Source organism: Cygnus atratus, chromosome Z (assembly GCF_013377495.2).
Source record: "Cygnus atratus isolate AKBS03 ecotype Queensland, Australia chromosome Z, CAtr_DNAZoo_HiC_assembly, whole genome shotgun sequence".
Taxonomy (NCBI): Eukaryota; Metazoa; Chordata; class Aves; order Anseriformes; family Anatidae; genus Cygnus; species Cygnus atratus.
Window position 1 is genome coordinate 57,346,205 of NC_066396.1, and position 20,688 is coordinate 57,366,892.

The 20,688-nt window shown below is 37.3% G+C and overlaps 1 protein-coding gene across 4 annotated transcripts in view; it reads right to left on the bottom strand.

Moving 5' to 3' along the window:
* Positions 1–20,688, bottom strand: part of SLCO4C1 (solute carrier organic anion transporter family member 4C1) — an 87,215-nt gene that overhangs the window by 40,631 nt on the left and 25,896 nt on the right. For 2 of the 4 annotated variants that reach the window (XM_050716293.1, XM_035570019.2), the window contains exons 10-13: positions 18,730–18,917; positions 16,724–16,788; positions 15,447–15,584; positions 13,479–14,323 (exon numbers count right to left, since the gene is read on the bottom strand). In XM_050716293.1, the coding sequence (XP_050572250.1) occupies positions 14,199–14,323; positions 15,447–15,584; positions 16,724–16,788; positions 18,730–18,917 (516 nt within the window). In that variant the 3' untranslated portion in view covers positions 13,479–14,198. Of the gene's footprint in view, positions 1–13,478; positions 14,324–15,446; positions 15,585–16,723; positions 16,789–18,729; positions 18,918–20,688 lie in introns of those variants that run through there. The other 2 variants (XM_050716294.1, XM_050716295.1) reach the window with 2 other exon arrangements.

Sequence of the window (20,688 nt, forward strand, 5' to 3'; positions counted from 1 at the left end):
TGGGGGAAGGAGGGAAGGATTCCCCAGTGCCCAATTTTATCTCGATTACTCTTACTCTCCTAATATCCTTTTTGAAAAGAAATTACTCACCCAAAAAGAATGAGACATTGGTCCCTGTGAGAACAACAAATAAACACTTTAAATACCAGATAGATGAATCAGAGAAGGCTTTGCTTTTTAATGAAATTGAAGTTTAGGATCCCCTGAGGATGTCTGCTTTGAAGAATGCTGTTCACCTAAAGTTACCTGAAGCAGCATAAAAGCTGAAACATTGGATAAATTAACCCATGCACAGCTTCTACCTTGAGTATTTAAAATGAAGCTCAGGTACCTCTAAACTTTACTGCAGTCAGACATATAGATAGTCGACTTAGGTATCTCATTAGTTGGCCTGATTTTTCAAACTGCTGAGGACACAAGACTTGCAGCAGAGCTTCCCCTGGGCATTCTAAAGGATGTCAACAATGAAACACTTGACTCTTTCTAACAAGGCTCACATTAAAACATATAATATGCTGGCCTGCTAAATAATATTCTCTTACCAGCTGCAAGTGATGTTATGCAATATGCTGAAGCAACATTACTGTTCAGGCAAATACTAATAAACCTGATCAGCATATCTTTGCAATGTGTTGTCATCATTTTACTTCTTCACATCAAAAAGTAATGAATGCTACCCATTTCTAATTCCATACTGAATGTGTTGGATATTGTCACTGTGCAAATCAAATTTAAAAATGGAAATGAAAGGAAAATATTTTGTCTGCCATAAACAATGTGAAGAAGTTACAAGATAAAATTAGAAACTATCACTTTCTGCTTTATTCATTGAAATATGATAGTGAAGGACAATGAGATATATAATGAATGCATCAATCAATCCATGCAAACTGCTACTAGGTTCACAGAAATACCAATCAAAGTAACCCTGAAATTTTTTCAAAGAACACAGTCTTAAAATGAGACACTATAGCCCATTCACTCTGGGTCTAAAAAGATTTTGGACTTTTTACACAGAACACATAGTGACAGTATTGAGCCCTTTAGGTAAGCTGTATGATTTCAAAAACACAGTATTTGTGTGTGTATATATATATATATATATATTATTATATTATATTATATTATATTATATTTATATATAAATATATATTGTGTGCATATAAATATATACACACAAAACTACACAATCCAACAAATGGAAGAATTTAACAATATCACCACTGTCAGTCTAGTTTAGTTTATTATTCTTCAGAAAGAGGCAAACTTCATCATCATGCTCATACCAACTTTAGTACAACTGTTTATATACACACGGTGTATCAGGTTGAATTGCACCTATTTCAGGATCAAATGTCACCAAAAGACAATGAACAAAACACAAAGTTCCGCCAAACACTGAAACTGAAGAGTAAGTTCCAGAAAGCACATTAATATGCAACTATATATTTAAAAGCTACTGCATAGTATGTCCACTCTACTGATTACACATTTTTTTCCAGATTTATGCCTGTACTTCTTTCTGAGACTTCTGAAATTGACTTCATGGTATAATAATTTTCATTAACAAACAGCATATAATAATGTATTTCTGCTGAGTAGGAAACACTACTGGTACAAAGCTAGATGAATATAAAAACACCTAACTAAAATGTGTGTAAGTTTATTACCTGTGTATTTAATTGTATCATCTTAGGAATGTACCTCCTGATCTGTTCGCATTCTGTTCTTGCACAAAATCTATCTTCATGGCCTCTAGGTACTCTAAGTAATAATGTGCTAAAACTTACCTATTAACTTCTGACTTGCCATTATTTATATACCCTTTTTATGCCGGACCATTGACACAAGTGTCTCTTACTTCTAACTCTTAGGACAGTTGTTCTACCATATCAACTTCTATCCAGCCCACACCGATTTTCATCACTGTTTATTATAAACAAACTGTTGATCTATAGCTTGAGGGACTTGGAATGGTATATCAAATCATCCCATTACATGATAAACTTTCTTGCCCAGCAGTGTTATAACCATAAATATTTCAAGCAGTGATCACGGCACATGCTCATTATTATTTCTGAGCTTTACAGAAATTTTAGGCAGAATTCCCCATGCTGTTCAAAGTAATTTTACGTTTCTTAACTTAATTAAAAGCAAGAAGGACAAAAACAGACTTTATTTCTCAAGTAAAGTACGAAGTCTTCAGCAGCAGCTATCTTACCTGCTGCAAACACTATTGCACTAAAGAGAGAGAGAGAGAGAGAGAGAATGAGAGAAAGAGGGAGAAAAAAGAAAGACTGAAGAGGGGTGAGAGAGAGAAGAAAGAAGAAGGAAGGAGGGAGGGAGGGAGGGAGGGAGGGAGGGAGGGAGGGAGGAAGAAAGGAAGGGAGGAAGGGAGGGGAAACCAACCACACAACTGTGCATAGTAAAGAATACAAAGGAATGCAAAGCTCAATCAAGTTAGTAAATAGAACATTATTTAATAACATTGTGCATTGCACACATCTGTGTCATGGGAAAAGCAGCCATTATAGAAATACATTTAAAACAGCCTGATTCTGAATTGATTTACAAAAACCTTAAAATTACTTTAAATCTAGTACATCTTTAGCACAGCATGCACACTGTACAAGTGTGTACAAGAGGAAAAAAAAAATCTAAATTATTACCATCTACTACTAATTGGCTAAATTCTTGCCTGTCATACCTTTCCAGTCTCCTGTTACTTTATCGTTGAATTCTGAAGTTTTTTACACAATTGTTTGCTTTATACATGTAATCTCAAAGTTTGTATTTGTTGTTTTGTTTAATTACTATTTTATTCTTCACTTTGCATGCTTTGAAGTAATACAAAATAACAGAATGATACATAACATAGGAAAACTCCTATTGCATTAACCAATATCCCTCTAGTCAGTTTGAGAACTGTTCACTGGCAGCTGTGGAAAGCACTTAAAAGTTTGCATGGGAGACCAAATAACAATATTCAGAAAACTCCTGACTATCTTAGACTGACTAGAATATACATTAAATCCTCTTTCATGCCTTAATCCCTGACTCTTGCTATTATATAGGAGGAAAACTTCATTAGATGAGTAATTTTTAAACTTAGCAAAGCTGAGGCACTTGGTAGTTTTTTCACCTTCATAGCCTCAAATTTCTGAAAAATGAAGAAAAGGTAAGCAGTATACCTACTTAATCATTCATGGGCTGTAGCTTCAGTATTCAAAAACTTCCAGTATACTTCAGTTTATTAGCACAAGAGGCAAGATAGTTTTTTTGCGATATAGCAGTAAAAAAAATTTCTAACTCCAAAAGCTTCAGAAGCAGACTTCCCATAGCAGTTCATAGCAGTATTCAGGAAAACAGAAATGCCTCGAAAGGTCATAATAAATCCTATTGACAGATGCAGGAAGATCCACAAATTGCTCATTTTCCACACCGGCATTGTTTTCAATTTCATCTCTTCCAGTAGTTCTTGCTAAAAGACTCATTTACACAGGAACTGAATTAATAACATCTAATTGTTTTTGCAATTTTTTTAATAGCTTTGCCTCTTTCCTTTGGGCTTCGTGATTTAAATGAGAGCATAAAGGCTTGAACATGATGAGATAACTGGTTCATGGTAGATGCCACTGTCTCAGAAGCTCACAGAATTATTTTTATCCTTTTCCTTGCAAACATTTATGCATCTGCTCTCTTCAAAATCTACAAATACTTTTAGGGAGCTGCACACACAATTGAAGTTAAGGATTTCCACATAGATTGATAGGATCAAAATACCAGTAAAAATCTTTTCCAACTATTCCACAGAACAGGGTGAGTGGAAGACAGTTCAACAGTAAGTGGTAAATAATGGCAAAAATGGTGCCTATGTGAAGTCAAAGACTTGTCTGAATTAAACAAAGTGAATTTGAAATTTGTCTAATCTTGAAGATTTTTAAATGTAATAATAGTTGCCCGATTACTCTCAGTATTGGCCACTGCAAGTTTAAACTAGAAAACTTCATTCTGCCCTCCAGTTCTTAGTGAAACATTTTGAAAGAATAAAGTTGTTTTTCAGAGTGTTCTTAAATTCTCTTTTTCTGGGGAAAAAAAAAAGTCAGAGTAAGACAAGAGCAGAGAGGTCACACAAGTAAACAAAAATGTTATGAAGTTGAAAGGAAAGCAAAGGGTCTTACAAATAGAAACGAACAGCAGAAATATTAAAAACAAGCCGGTTTTGTTGTGGGCTTGTCATACACCTGCAGCACCACTCCCAGCACTGCCCCACTGGGCATCTATGAGCAGCAATCACTCCTTCAGATCTATATGCAATTGTCTGGCTGACTTCTAGCTTTTAGAAAAGATAGATGTCTGAGTTGCAACTTTCTTTAGTGGATGGCAGCCAGCTATCAGTTCTGATGATGTCTGATGAACTTTTCTGGAAGTTTCACATATTTGTGTCCCCTGTTTCTGTTAAATTTGGTACAGATTCATTCACATCCACAAAACTTCCCAAGAAAGACATGGCGGAAATCTTAAAGAAGAAGGGAACTGACAGAATAGGTCAAATTTGTCTTGTTTTCTTAGCAGATCAATCTTAGAAGAATTCTTATTGCAGTATTTTTTGTTTTGTTTTGTTTTGTTTTGTTTTTTAATGATAAGACAAACAAAGAAAAGAGGCATGCTCAAGAGAAAGTCATGAAAAAGCAAACCCAGCTAACTGAAAAGAAAATATCAGCACATTACCTGGTAAGCAAAATCCACAAAAATTAATTAGCATATGTACATGAAAAACACAGCCTTAGAGCTTTTACAGCGTCAGAAAGTTAAATTTAATTTCATATACTGCATCTTGTTTCTTCTACCTATCCTACCATATATCATAATGTGCCCACAGTATCAGGTTGTTTTTCTCTGCAGTTTGTTTCCAGGAGGCTATGCCCCTATGCAATCAACTACTGTATGTCCTTGTGCTCCTTTAAGTACAAACTACTGATTTACAAAGCATTTCAAATGAAGGTCATTCAGTTTGACTAGAACAAAATATAACAGGTATGTAATCTTCATCTCCTGTATGAATTTCCTTCCATGTGTCTCATTTTCAGCCCTCATTACTTTTGTCTCATTTCGTATCTCCAATTATAGCTGTTTTTGGGTGTTTATTTGCCAATATATTGCTGGAACTGCTTCAGTTCACTTATTGTAGGTAATTACCTTGGTGTTTTGGAGCCTTCATTATTTCTAGCCTGACATTTTGCCATTCAAAGGAATGACAACAGATGCCTGAGAAACACTAAGCACAAAGGTGGAGATATGGATTTGCCTTAATTGGTGGTCGTTTCCCAATCTACAAAGCCAATGCATACATCCAGCTGATAAAAAAAAAAAAAAAAAGAATTGAAACATCTTTAGAACGTGATTAGGTAGGAGAAAAACCTCATGAAAAGCACTTTTCTCTGCCCAGTCTGCATTTCTGTCATTGCTCAGTCATATCTTACTAGGTTTATAGGTTATCAAATACTTTCGACGTAGTTACACCAACTTCTGCCAAGTACAACAAATACTAAACTATTGTCATGCAATTTGTCTAGATATCTTGGTTCTTGTTAAGTAAATAGCAAAACCTTCACTTTTCTTCAGACCAACTGCTGCTGCTTTATGGTTCTGCTTTTATTTCCAAACAAGTTAAATTTCTCATCATTTTGATTCTTCAAATAAAATATCATAGTAAAATGGGGGTGGGACAGGGGTGAAAACGTGCCTCCAGTTAGCTTAGCCATTGTTAGAAATTCTTGAATAATTTTGAGGGAATAACAATCTCCATGATCAGCTTGGATTTTATTTTCCTGGTTTATACTTCACCTCTGCTCAAGGTGAGGTTTCGAGTCATGCTACGAACAGAAAAGCTTTACATGTGTCCCTGGACTTCCATTTACTAAGGTATTCAGTGGGCTGTGCAGGTGTAATTGTCTAACCAGTTACCAGCACTCATATTACAGATTTGAAATGCATACACTGCATAGAGCTGAAGGAAGCTCTAATTTGTAAGACTCCTCTGTAAAGCAGCAGACTCACTCTTTCTGGGTATATATGCTATGGGAGATGCACACATATAATATATTTCAGCTTTTTTCATCTTTACTGCTGAGATACAAGATTCATTGGCTCTCTCTGTATTTTTGTAAAGCTTCTCCAAAATAAAACTGATCCTTGTTGCCTGAGGATATTTTGTCTTTGGGGAAAAAGACATAAAAGAACCCATATAAAAATAGAGTTGCATAGAGTGCTGCACAAATGTGTCAGGAAAAAAAAAATCATAAACAAGCATATTCATATATTTACCACAACAAGAAATCCACACAAGAAATCACAGACAAAATCACAGACAAAAGAGAGCAGCCATGTTTCCATTAGCAGAATATTTCTGGAAAAGCTGCACATTTTCTTCTCTGCACTCCAAAAATGACTTTTGTTAACAGAAACAGAGCCATCTACTGGCAAAAAATAAAATAAAATAAAATAAATAAAATAAAATAAAATAAAATAATAAAATAAATAAGGGGGGGGGTAAAAATTTTGTTTTCCTTCTATAACAAAAGATTATAGAAGTATTTCACATACATTCATTCCAAAACTGAAATACTACTCAATCCACAACCCTTTTGAAGACTTTCAGAGCTGAAAGATATGTTTTCAGTAATTTTTCAGTAAAATTCAGTTATTTTCTTAAATACATTCACACCCGATCTAATTTTAACATGTTTTAGACCAGGAAGCAGTACAATGCCAGTTCTTACCACCTCAGTAATGGTCAGCAACTAAACATCAGATATGTAAAAACATCTAGCAAGCTGCACCATTCCTTGTCTTCCCATCTTTCAGACCATGACTTAGGGAGAAACACTAAGGTGTACTCTGCTTACATCTAGCCCACTCCAGGTCATCTTGTTTAAGTACATATAGTCATGTGCAAAGAGACACTGCAAGCAAGGTGAGTATACAAATGAATTTATACATTCAGTTTTAAGTAATGCTAACTATCATAGTCACATGCAAAATAAAATTCAGATTTTCCCCTTTCTCAGTATTCATGAAGCTGGGAGGAATGTTCTCTTGTCACTGGAATGAACTTCAGTGTTAAGCTATACATACACTTTGTAGAAGTACTCAAATACAAAGAATTAGCTTAACAGAGTTCCAGCTTCAGCTCTCCAAATACAGCTTGAGATTCTCTTATCATTGTCCTTCCTCTGCAGAACAGAGAGAGTCTTGATTTTCAGATAAAAGGAAACAGTTTGGATCAGAGGTTTAACCTCAAGCTACTGTCACTCCCTGGTAAATCTCATGGGGAAAAAAAAAAAAAAAAAACTGATAAAGCTAACTAATTAGCAGTACTGGCAGTCCCAGTGTTGGTTTTTTTCCCGTTTATTCAACCATACAGCATGTCACAAAATTTCACTTTCTTCTATGATGTTTCACAGAATGGATCACTAGGACATGCTGTAAACCTGCCCTTTTGACTTAGCCAAAATAGAGAATGAATATATCTAATTTTCTAGAGTTTTGGATGCTCTTGATTTCTCATCTCATGAGCAGAAAAGCTGTTGATGCTGAGGAAAGGGGGAAAAAAAAAAGAAAAAAAAAAGCATGTTTGTTAATGTATGAAAATGCAAAACTGACTCTTGAGGAACATACAGTCTGCTAGAGGTAATGGCAAAACAGAAATAAAGGTCAAGAAAAAATGTTAAAATGTTTAAGTTAAACATTAATTTTTAAAAGAACAAAGATCCTGATACAGTAAGGTCAACAAATGACTCTTGTATAGCTGCTTTCCATCTTAAGAGCTTCACAGAATCACAGAATCATGGAATGGCTGAGGTCAGAAGGGACCTCTGGAGATCATCTAGTCCAACCTCCTTGCTGAGCAGGATCACCTAGAGCAGCACATTGCGCAGGATGGCAGCCAGGCGGGTTTTGAATATCTCCAGAGAAGGAGACTTCACAGCCTCTGTGGGCAACCCGTTCCATTACTCTGTCACCCTCACAGTAAAGAAGTGCCCCCTCATATTCAGCTGGAACCTCCTGTGCTTCAGTTTGTGCCCACTGCCTTTTGTCCTGTCACTGGGCACACCTGAAAAGAGACTGGCTCCATCCTCTCACCATCCTCCCATCAGATATTTATACATATTGATGAGGTCTCCCCTCAGTCATCTCTTCCAGGCTAAACAGACCCAGCTTTCTTAACCTGTCATCATACAACGGTTGCTCCAGTCCTCTAATCGTATTAGTAGCCCTCCTCTGGACTCGCTCCAGTAGTTCCACATCTCTCTTGTACTGGGGAGCCCAGAACTGGACACAGTACTCCAGGTGTGGTCTCACCAGGGCTGAGTAGTTCATCACCATTTCCAAGTAAAAATGAAGGAAGAAAGCTTTAAATAAACATTTGCAGTTGGAAGTATCTATCACTACGGCTATTTCATTGTAGCCTTATTATACTCAGGGAGAGAACAAGATTTGCAGATAGAAATAGTTTTAGGAAGATCAGTTCACACACCTGGAACATTAAAATTTGTTTTCAGGAACACAAGGTCTTTTCTCAAGGGAGAATCAGCAAAAAGTGACTTCAAAGCTAAATACATTGAGAACAACCCTCTAGTCTTTTCTGACACGTGTTCCTGGCAAGATCATGGAGCAGATCCTCCTGGAAACTATGTGAAGGCACATATAAAATAAGGAGGTGATTGGTGACAGCCAACTTGGCTTCACGAAGGGCAGATTGTGCCTGACAAATCTGGTGGCCTTCTATGATGGGGTTACAGCACTGGTGAATAGGGGAAGAGCAACTGACATCATCTACCTGGACTTGTGCAAAGCATTTGACCCTGTCCTGCAAAACATCTGTCTCTCTAAATTGGAGAGACGTGGATTTGACAGATGGGCCATTCAGTGGGTAAGCAATTGGCTGTATGATTGCACAAACAAACAGCTGCAGTCAATGGCATGATGTCCAGGTTGAGATCAGTGATAAGTGCTGTTCCTCAGAGGTCAGTACTGGGACTGGTGCTGTTTAACATCTTTGTCGGTGACATGGCAGTGGGATCGAGTGCACCCTCAGCAAGTTGGGCAATGACACCAAGCTGTGTGGTGAGGTTGACACTCTGGAGGGAAGGGATGCCATCCAGAGGGACCTGGACAGGCTTGGGGTACATGTGAATCTCATGAATTTCAACAAGGCCAAGTGCAAGTCATTTGGGCTGGGGCAATCCCAGGAACAAATACAGGCTGTGCAGAGATTGGACTGAGAGCAGCCCTGAGGAGAAGGACCTGTGGGTGCTGGTTGACGAGAAGCTCAACATGAGCCAGCAATGTGCGCTTGCAGCCCGGAAAGCCAACCATATCCTGGGCTACATCAAAAGAAGCTTGGCCTGAAGGGGGAGAGAGGTGATTCCCCCCCCTCTGCTCTGCTCTGATGAGACCCCACCTGGAGCACTGCGTTCAGCTCTAGAGACCCCAGCACATTAAGAATTAATGTGCTTAAGAATTAATGCTTAAGAATTGCCACAAGGAAGACAGACATTTACATAAAATAATTGTCTAGCTAACTTTTTTCCATTTGCTGAAGAGAACTTCAATGGCTGAGTATACATGTGTTTATGACCAAAAAAAAAAAAAAAAAAAAAAAAGGTGTCCTAACACTGCCCTTAAATCTGCCATAATTAAGGTATCATTTAATGTTAAGATATCATTTGCTAAGAAATATTCATCTCATCTTTTTCAGTTAAAAAGAAGATTGCTGTTGTTAATAGCAAAGAAGATGTACTCCTGAAAGATCCAAATATTCTCCTGAATTCAGAGGTAGGTTATCAACTAGGAAAATGTACATTTGAAGTCAATACTGAAAATTGTACTGTTTTTTTTTCACTCGTGGTATTCTGCAAGTACTTTTTTTACCTGTTGGTGGAGCTCTACCCTGCAAACCATGCAAGTAGCACATTAAAATCTAAAAAGAAACACAACGCTTTGAAATTTACTATTACTTTAGAAGTTTAGATATCAGAAAGATACAGCAAAAACAAAACTAGCTAATGTGAGTAAGTAAGCTATACTTCAAAAACATTTTAGAAACTTAAAAAAAAAAAAAACTAGCCATGAAAGCAACAAAAATTTACCAAGCAAAGGCTCCAGTAGGACTCTGGAGACCTTATCTGAGCTGGAAATGCAAGGTAATATACTCAGTTAGAAGCTTCCTTCTGCCTCAGAGATTAATTAAAACATTTGTTCTTCTACAGTGTTGGATATGCTTTAATTGCACTAGGAATTGTTTTTAAAAATAGTCATGCTAGTTAGAAGATGCAACATTCAAAAACTTTTAAATCATCTTTATTTTGGATAATACTCGAGATTGTTCCAAGCACATTAAACAGGAGTTCACAGAGCAAATATAAATCACAGAAGGCTGTTAACTGCTGTTTGAAATGTTTTGTTGATCAGGAGTACAGTGTTAGCATGAATGGAAATATTATCACCTAGCAGGACACACACATAGTGTTAGATTATGAACATATTTGAATTTGATGTACAAGCTGATATATACATATGCCAGGGAAAAAAAAAAAACAACTGTTCAATAACAAATAGGTCTTCCCTTGCCAGAACCCATACAGAAGTTAAAGAACTAACACATCATACAGAATGGGGAACAAAGGCCACAATAACTATTTCAGAGAATCACTGAACCAAGTAAGGGGCCTCATGAGATCATCTAGTCCAACTCCCCTGACTGAGGAAGGTCAGCTGGCATAGGTTATCCAGGATCACGTCAAATTGGGTTCTAAATACTTCCATGAATGCAGACTCCACAACATCTGAGCACTCGGTTCCAATGTTTCACAGCCCACATAGTAAAAAAATAAAATTGCTCCTGCGTGGGCTCCTCTCTACGGGCTGCAGTTCCGGCCCGGGGCCTGCTCCTGCGGGGGCTCTCCATGGGCCGCAGCCTCCTCCAGGCCACATCCACCTGCTCCAGCGGGGGCTCCTCCACGGGGGGGCTGCAGCGTGGAGATCTGCTCCGTGTGGGACCCATGGGCTGCAGGGGGACAGCCTGCTCCACCAGGGGCCTCTCCCTGCACAGGCCGCAGGGGAACTGCTGCTGCCTGCCTGGAGCACCTCCTGCCCTCCTGCTGCACTGACCTTGGGGGCTGCAGGGCTGCTTCTTACTCCTCTCTCCCAACTGCTGTTGTGCAACAGTGTTTTTTTGTTTGTTTTTGTTTCTTCCCTTTCTTAAATCTGCTCTCACAGAGGCCCAAACAGCATCTCTTATTGGCTCGGCTCTGGGCAGTGGCGGGTCCCTTTGGAGCCAGCTGAAACTGGCCCTTATGTAACATAGAGCAGCTGCTGGATTCTTCTCAGAGAGGCCACCCCTGTAGCCCCCTGCTACCAAAGTCTTCTCACACAATCCCTCTACAGTTCCAATGGAACTTCATGAGTTTGTTCATGAGTTTGTGACCATTGCTTCTTGTCCAGTCCATTGGGCACTACTGAGATAAGTTCAGCTTCCTCCTTTTCATTCCCTGCCACCAGATAGATATTTGTACATGTTGGTAAGATACCCCTGAGCGTTCTCTTCTCCATGCCAAGAGCATCCCCAGCTCTCTCAGCCTGTCTATATGAAAGATGCTACAGGTCTTTAGCCATCTTCATAGGCCTGCAGCACACTTGCTCCATCAATTTTGCAACTTTCCTGGGCTGAAGAACCAAAAACTAGACAGCGCTACAGCCTCACCAGTGTTGCGTAGATTTTAAAATGCTAGCAGTGCTCTGCTTAATGTAGCCTATGACCTTGTTGGCTTTTTTTTTTTTGCTGAAAGTGTGCAACTGCTGCCTCTTCATCACCTTGCCTATCATAGGACCAAGGACCTTCACTGCAGAACTGTTTTCCAGGTGGTTAGCCTATATTGTACATTCTCACCTGGGACTGTTCCTCCCCCGGTGCAGAACTTTGCCCTTCCCTTCATTTAACTTCATGAGGTTTCTGTGTACTCATTTCTCCAGCTTGTCATGGTACCCCTGGATGGCCCATCATACTTTTGTAGTATCTATGATGTTGCTGAAAGTACACTCTAATCCCATTATCTGGGACAGTTTTTCAATCCACCACCCATCTAAATATCAAAGACAGACCTTGTCAGCTCATCTGTGACATTTACCTCTATTTAGTAAAACCTTTAACACACTATCTACCTCTGTCTGAGAATTTAATGTTTTTATGATACAAGGTAAATGAGTAAATCTACCCAGTTCTATGTATTTTGTCTCCCTTCTATCTATTGTGCTGGTCTTCCTAACTAGCCCATGTTATACTTAGCAAGTCAAAAGTTAAATTCTAAGTTGCAACAGCCTTTAACCTTAACTGTAAGTTTACACCACAGCAATACTTCCTTCCTTATCCACCCAAATAACCACCCCCATAGCAACTGAGAGCAACTAAGAGTGTTAATAACTTCCTCAGAAGAGGAAGGTCCTGTTGCTCTGCCCAACAAATTTTGTAATACACCCAACCATGATAACCAGTAGAAACTGTAAACTATGATCTCACATCTGAAGTCAGACCAAGAGAAGAAAGTTCGCCAGTTTAGCTACCATACTACACATCTTTACTACTATTAAGTAATTTCCTATGCCTCATATGAAGAAACTCAGAGCTGGAAAGCAAATTCAAAGTTTTAGGCCATATTCCCAAACTTTGAAGACCACTAGTTTGTTCAAGGGAAGTTAGCCACCTCAGTGGAAGTCCATTCATAAGGCAGCTGTGTTATCAGGAATTTTTCAACTAGAGAAAGCCTAAGTTCAATTGTCTTCTACCACTTTTCTCCTGTCTTAAAAAGATGAAGTCTTGTGCTTTAAGGTTGTATAATCATCTTCCGCTCAAACCTCTCCTCCTCCCCCCTTGAACAGCTCTATCTGAATAACTCTGCAGGATTCTCTTGAGCTGTCTACTTACATCTGCCTAGTTTAAGTACTACATTTGGAGAGACAGATGAAATATGACTTATTTGCTACAAAACTTTGTTGTAGTACTTGTTTGAAGTTTCGGTGGAGTCAATAAGCAGAGTTCATGTAAACACAGAAGATGGGTACACATCACTACATAAAACTGGCATGCACTACCAGTGCACAAGATAGTTGGTTCACATTAACTAAAGCAAGTGCAGAGAATATCTTGCTTATTAAAACAACCCAATCAATATTGAATGGTATTTCAGCAGAAGGCAATGCAGTTTAATACCCAGTAAGAGTGGCTAAGTCACATCTGTCACGTGAAACAGAAAGAGCTTTAATAGTATGCAGTAAACAAGTCAACAGGATAACTAAAGTCATGTTTTCCTGCTTCTGATGCTGGTATACTTATTTGCTGTTTTCCAGCTTTTTGTTTCTTTGACTCCTAGGCTTCTCAACTCACTCACATAGAAGTGACACAACATACGCAGAAGTTTAAGAAAATAGGTTTTATTTTCAAAGTTTATAGAAAAATGTTGACATTCCCTAAAGAAAGAAGCTTGACAGCAACTTTCTGTATATATTTCAAATAGAAACTAAAGCACTTAAATTAACAAACACTGCTGTCAAAAATGCAGCTACCTATAACTATTTACAGTTTTCTACAAATACTAAAAAGTGAATTAATGCCATTAGGATAACATGTAAAAATATTTAAAACATGTCCATACTTGCATGCTCCCAAGTGTATCTACAGTCAAAATCCATATCTGAAGTACTAGCCCAGGCAATGTGCACATAAAAATAATCCCCATTTTAAACATTGACAGTTCCCTTTAACGTATCAAGTTCCACATTTTCTCCCAGTAGAGTTCCTCCCTTAAGTATTATTACTATATAAACAGGGAAAATGTGACTCACTGTCAGTCCAGTTCAGCTCATTTTTGCCATTTGTTGATTGGAATATTCTACCTTGTTTCGCTTCAACATTCAAAATTAGACTAGAAATGTAAGGGCTTTTTTTGGATATACAGAATGGAATACTAAATATCACATTCAACAAATTAAAGAACACTATACACATTCATAAATAGTTTAAAGTTCAAGAATTAAATATTATATTTTATATTTAATGTTGTACAAGAACTTTGGTATAAGTGTCTTAACAGTGCTTTCTCTTATTGGCTTCTTTTGAAACTCCCTGATTTGCTCACAATTTATGTGTGTATAGCAGCCACCATTTCTGAATCCTTTTGTGACAGGGCTGGACTTGTTTGTGGAGGCTTATACAAAAATACTGCCATGATCACAAAGATGATTGTGATGATTTTGCAAGCAGCACCTGAATGCAAAGAATACAAGAATCCTTCAATGTTGAGACAAAAACATTTCAGCTATTCATAAAGTTTCACACATTGAATTATACTGTAAGATTTTAATTGAATTTTTAATTGATACTATGAATTTCAGTGTGTTTTAGATGAGCAAAAGGCAGGTATAGTCAGTATTTCAACTGACTTTAGACCTCGCGTCTGCCTGTTGGTTCTTGCTTACAGCAGCTGCTATTGCCATTACTTCAGTTCTGTATTTCTTCACCCCATTCTAGCCTAAAGTGCAAGTCTTCCTTATTTCTTGCTTCACTACTGTTCTTTGTTGCGTCAGTATTCTATTTGCCACAAACTAGAACTGTCCATGTACAACAGGCCTGATAAGTATTCTTCCTCAGCTATCTTAAAAAGTTATTCAACTTACCCACCAGTGGTGCTGACTGGTGTTTTGACCAACTTTGGGTGGGATTATATTCTATCACTGAAATATACCTGAGAGATACTGAAACCTGAAGTTAAGATTTTTGATTTTTCAGTTTAAAGATTAGATGCTAGCAGTTCAGTTTATGCACTTTAAGTACTACAATTACTAGAAGATATGACAACTGCATTTATCACAAATGTAAGCTTAGCCTGCCTTCCCTCCCCAAGACATACATACACTTGAAAGGAGCAGCTTGTTAGACAAGTTGGAAAAAAAATTTGTCTACTGTTCAGAGATTTTCATGTTGTTAATTGAATAAAAAGAAATGAAATATGGAAAGAGTGAGTTCCTCTTACACCTTAACTATTTTGGCCTGCTGACAGCTTAAGACCGAGATGTGTACTAAGCCCTTAAAATTCAGTAAATAAAGTGTGACAATAAAAAAAGAGACTTGAAAAGTAAAACAATTTTGTATTGTGATTAAATTTTTATATAGGCTTTTTTTTAGAACCAGTTAGTGGAGTCTTGCTCCTTCCCCCAGTATTTTGCTTTTTCTGTTTATGGAAAACAAAGGTTTTTGTTATTGCTGATGCTGTTTTCTTTAAAGACCACTGCTAAGACAACAAAAGTTGAATGTTGTTTTAAAACAACTCCTAAGAGTCAAGGTCAGCATATTACCCTGTACATGTGTTTAATATAAAGAAGTCACTTACTTATGCCCATCAGCAGATACGCCATTCTTTCATTGTCATACACCCAACAGGCTCCTTTAGTTTTACATTCATCAATATCCCACAGAGTACAACTGTTATCTATTGCAACACCAAACAAAATTGGTCCAGGGATAGTACCTAAAAAACCATGGCAACATGTTGAAATGTTAAGTGTTTGGAATAGTCTTACCTGATCTTAATGCATACTGTGAAGCGTCAAGCTGGTGGGGAAGATAAGGTGGGAGAGCCACACACTAAAGGTAAGCCCCATGACTTCAGCTAAAATGCTTGTATTAATTACATAGCAAGCGTCTCTTCAACTGATCTCAGTGAATAAATAGGATGCACAGAATTTGTTATATGTACAGCTCCAGCTTTACCAAGCAAGTTTTTTCAAAGACTTGAGCTTTTCATAACTTTTTCAGTTTTCATTGGAAAAGTGTAATTAACATTAGGGGATAAAACAGGTAATTATTGAAGTAGGATTTTAATGGAAGGAAAAGAAAGTCCCTTTGTGTAACACACACTAACCTGTTCCAAATACAGAGGAACAAAATATTGTTATGTTAATGTGTTCAATTATGTATTATTTTCCCATTACTCTGATGTAGTCAAGCTTCTAGGAAAAATTTCATGTAGAATGAATGTCATTTAATATTATTCCTGCTTAGAATTCACTACATTTGTGTGATTTTTATCACAACAATGCTTTATAAATCACAGGTGGTTTGCATCCAGTTATAGCCAGTTTTACTATAAACGCTTGAGGTACATCACTGCATGTCTACCTAACCTGCTCAATGCCTAAGCTGTTCTTGAGGAAACATGCAGCTATGTCATCACTACAAGTCCTCTATCTAGGGTCCCTGCATGATCCATTAAGTCTATAGCATAAATATCTTATCAGTAATGCTGTTAGTTGCTGCCTTCTTTAACTACAGTCGCTGCAGGCAGTTCAAGCTCTTAGTAAAATTTCCATCAACCTTTAGAGTGTGCTTCCTTTTGGAGAAAGTGACAGAAGGTACCTTTTGCTGAAAGAATGACATTTACTGACATTTTGTTCTTGCATATAATAACAAGAAAGGCTAAAATGGACATGCATCCCTATTTAAAATGAATTTGAATTCTGATTGCATTTGCCTTCTAACAAGTACATTTTCTAAGCCAACAAAAGGCTGCTACACACCCTTCTGAAAACTTCTTAATACATCACGTTGAAGTCTAGAAAAATGTCAAAAGGAGACTGAGAAACAGGAGTTTCAACAAGAAAGTCATACCCAGTAGTCGTAGAAATACTGACTGTACTCCAAGAGCAAATGAACGCTGTTTATCTGGAACACATCTGTACACAAGACACAATGTAATAGAGAAAACAAGTTTTAACTGTTCCATTTCTCAGCTATATTCCTCACCGAATATGTTTTAGCTTAATATATTCTTTTCACAGGGTTTTAGAAATCCTGTGTGCAGAACAAATAACTAAAGGACTTTGAGATTCTTTGACCAATGAATATTATATATATAAATATAAAAGCAATTTCTATAAAAGGTTAAAGGAACAGAAATTAAACTAGTTTAACAAAACAATCTAAGTAAAAATCTAGTTTAGTAGCAGCACCCTGATACACTGTTGAACATCTCCACAGAACAACCGTTTAAACAACTTTAAGGACAGTGCCAGAATGTTAGTCCTGAGCTACTGTGCGTGAAGAAGCAATACGTAATTGAGACTAGGCTACAGCACAACACCCTTAAAACCTTTACATAGGCCAGAAGTGATTAATTATAAGGTTGGGTGACTATCTTATAGAAGTCAATATCATTTCTAACATAACAACTAGTAAAATTTACCTCCTATCCATTTCTTTCAGATATTTCCTTAGCAGCAAACATTTTATCCTGATAATGTCTTAAAGATACTATACAAAGATTAACACAACCTGATCTACCTCTTTTACAGAACTAAGTTCCTGCAGCATTTTGTTTACTCATACTGCAGCATGTATATTGAAGTATTTCATCTAAAATGAGCAGTTAGCACTAGCCACTGTTAGGATTCCCTTACCCATAAGGGCAAACACAGGTAGGAGAATGAGCAGTCTTGCATAGTGTGGGTGTTTATTTCTAGCACTTGAATACTGTCACAAACACCTAGATTTACACTTCAATGTGTACAGAATAAGCTTGCTGAAGAGATAGAATATGCTATAGTCATTTAACTCACATTTAGCTATTTAAATTATTTCAACTTTTAAACTGCTCTACAGTCCTCATCAGAAACTGTTTCAGCATTTCAGCTTATATAAAAGATTCCAAATTCCAAATGTTACTGCTTAGAATTAACAGAATAAAATTGTCAGCTCAATTCTGAGGATCATGTAACTTTTCTGTAGCCAGACTAACAGGACAAATTCTTAAGCCCAGGTTTACACCAACCCTAACCAGGAGATTACTACAAAGTAAAGTTGCAGAATATCATTCCTCATCCCACCCCCACCCTGAAACCTGACAAAAAAATAACAGCTCCCCCTCACCCAAGCATCATGTGATCAGTATGCACGTCTATTCATCACGAATATTTTCTCTCCACAAATATTGGAGGTACAAGTCACATTTCAACAAAGTGAAACAGCTCCACTTCCACTAAAAAAGTATATCTAGCTTTCATGCATATGAATGTTAGAGTGTTAGGGATCTGAAAAGCAGCCAAGCCAGCAGTTAAGACACATACATGCTGTCAGATTTTATATTAATGACTGTCATAGAATCCCCCTATTACAACATTAATATGATAGGTAGTCTACAGTTCCTGTCAGTACAATTTTGTACATCAGAACCCAATTGAGATAGGAGTCAAGGAGTGAGAATTAAGCACCTATTTACTGTTTTATTTTATTGGTAAATTTTGAAAAACTGGAACTACGTACACAGGGTAGTTGAATACTTTCTTCATCCAAGCACATGGCATATTTACTCTTTATTCTTTTCAGAAAAGCAGCCAAAAGAGTGCTCTCATGAAAAAGGGAGCTTTTTACTTTTGCTACAAGTTGGAAAAAGTTATTTTTACAAATTCAAAGAGTATCTGCTAAGCAAATGTAACTATAGAAATAGTAAACAGTGACATGACTGTCCTCTGCTTCAAGTACTGCCTGCCTTATGCACAAAATAAGGTAACAGGAAATCCCCTTGCACATTGCATCCGTACTCCAAAACAGAATGAATTAGATTTCACTGATCACAGTTTTCACTAAAATGCTTTTTTCCTCTGAGCCCAAAAACTTACCTGAGAATGGCCACAGTTGTTGGAGTAACAGCCATAAATGTAAAAACAACAGCAAAAAAGAAGAAGATCAGAAATAAAGGTAAAACTGTGCATCGTGTTGGACATTTCCCAGGGATAGCTTCATAGAGAATGTCTTCTGAACCATTTTCTCTTTTCGGCTTCCCAATACAGGAACAGTTGTAGTAAGCCTACAAATAATTTGTAAAACAAAATTTAGCCCTAAGAGCAACAAAGAGTGACAGTAACATTGTAGATGTTCAGTATGTCTGCATCCCACTGAATACTAGGAAAATAAACTTACTTTACAGTATGGGAAACAGTCTACTTCCTCATGATCAGATAACAGGTAACCCTCATTTTTAAAACCGGTTCAGCACAACTTGACTGATCCGGCTCACCTGAACAGCAACTATGTCTGTTTTTTGATATAAAAAGACAGTGACAGTCTATTTTTGTGTAACAAGTTGAGACAAACATAAGAGGCATAAAGCTAAAGGCAGATCCTACAGCTAGAGCCACAGTCATATGCAATACATGACATTATGCAAGACCAGCAAAATAAAACTTGAAAAGCTAGCTTTCACACTCAAGTCCTATTATCCATCAGTGAAGGTAATCAGCACCAAACATTGTTTATAATTAGGAAGGGGCAAGCTTCAGAGTCTTCAAACCTAGTTTTATTTTTACATATAATTGTGAAAGTATACAATTTTCAAACAAATCTCCTCACAAATATTATAAACGCCATGTAGGGTGTCACTGGTTAGAGTGTCCCTTTTTTTGTTTCTCCAGATGAAAGAAATGTTTCATTTGCAATGTTTCACTTCTAAACAAAGTATTGACAAAAGCTGAAGTTCCCTTACAACAAACCATCTCTAACATGGTTCTCAGAAAGTGTTTTTCCAGTACTGAAGTTAGCTGGTGTTAACTGTTACCTTATTAAACAAAGCTGCTGATTATTTCTGTTCAATTGAAAAGTTTTACTCCAAGCAACTTTAACTACAAAAAAAATTGTTACGCTAAAACAGTGTCACTCTTTAGATTCAAATCTATTTATGCCACTATTTCCTTAAGCCACATTCTTCGGGCTTAGTAAAAATTATCCAGTTACAGCAGGAGAACAAACTAAAAACTGCAACAGTCCACATTCTTCAGAGAGCTAGAAAGTCTCAGGTCATCTGTCTCTATAGTCTTGGTTATAAAGAAGCTGGTTTTCACAGCAGGCTGTACTTGACAGGAAAGTTTTTGAGTAGAGATCTTTTAAGTGGAAAAGAACAAAAGTAATGAATTCCTTTTGTAAGGATGTTAACAAATGGGATAGTTTCAGGTTCTTCATTTAAATCCACTCAAGTTTGTTTTCAAAAAAAAAGTAGAATTTAAAGTGTTCAGTCATCCACCAGAAAGTAGTCACCATCATCCTTTTCTTGCCTACATTTTAAAGACTTATCTGCCTACAACCCTGCTCAAGAGTTTCTTGTGCTAGTAGAGACTAGTGCAAAACAGACAGGCGCAGAAGACTCAATTCTGGAAAGTCTAGATAATAACCACCACTTTCATGGCTTTAGCTTACCGCATTCATGGCATACCACCAGAGCAAACTGACATTCAAGGTTTGCAGACACACGGATTGCCATGCATGCAATAAACATATTATGCTTAAAGATCTAGGTAAGTACTGCAGCTTATGTCAAGGCAGTTGCTGATTCCTATTTTTCTTACTGCCACCTTTATTCAAAGTAAACTCAGGTTTGATGTATTTTCAGAATAGAAAGTTTAGCAGAAGCGACACCGCACAAGTGAGAAGCATATCAACATTCATCCTACGGACAAATATTTGCTTCCAATCCGCATCAATTTTTCCTGTAGTAATTACCACTGAGTTTCAGAAATACTGTGATTTACTGGCATACTAAGGGAAGAATGCTTTCCACATTTAATACATTTTGTATGAAACAAAAA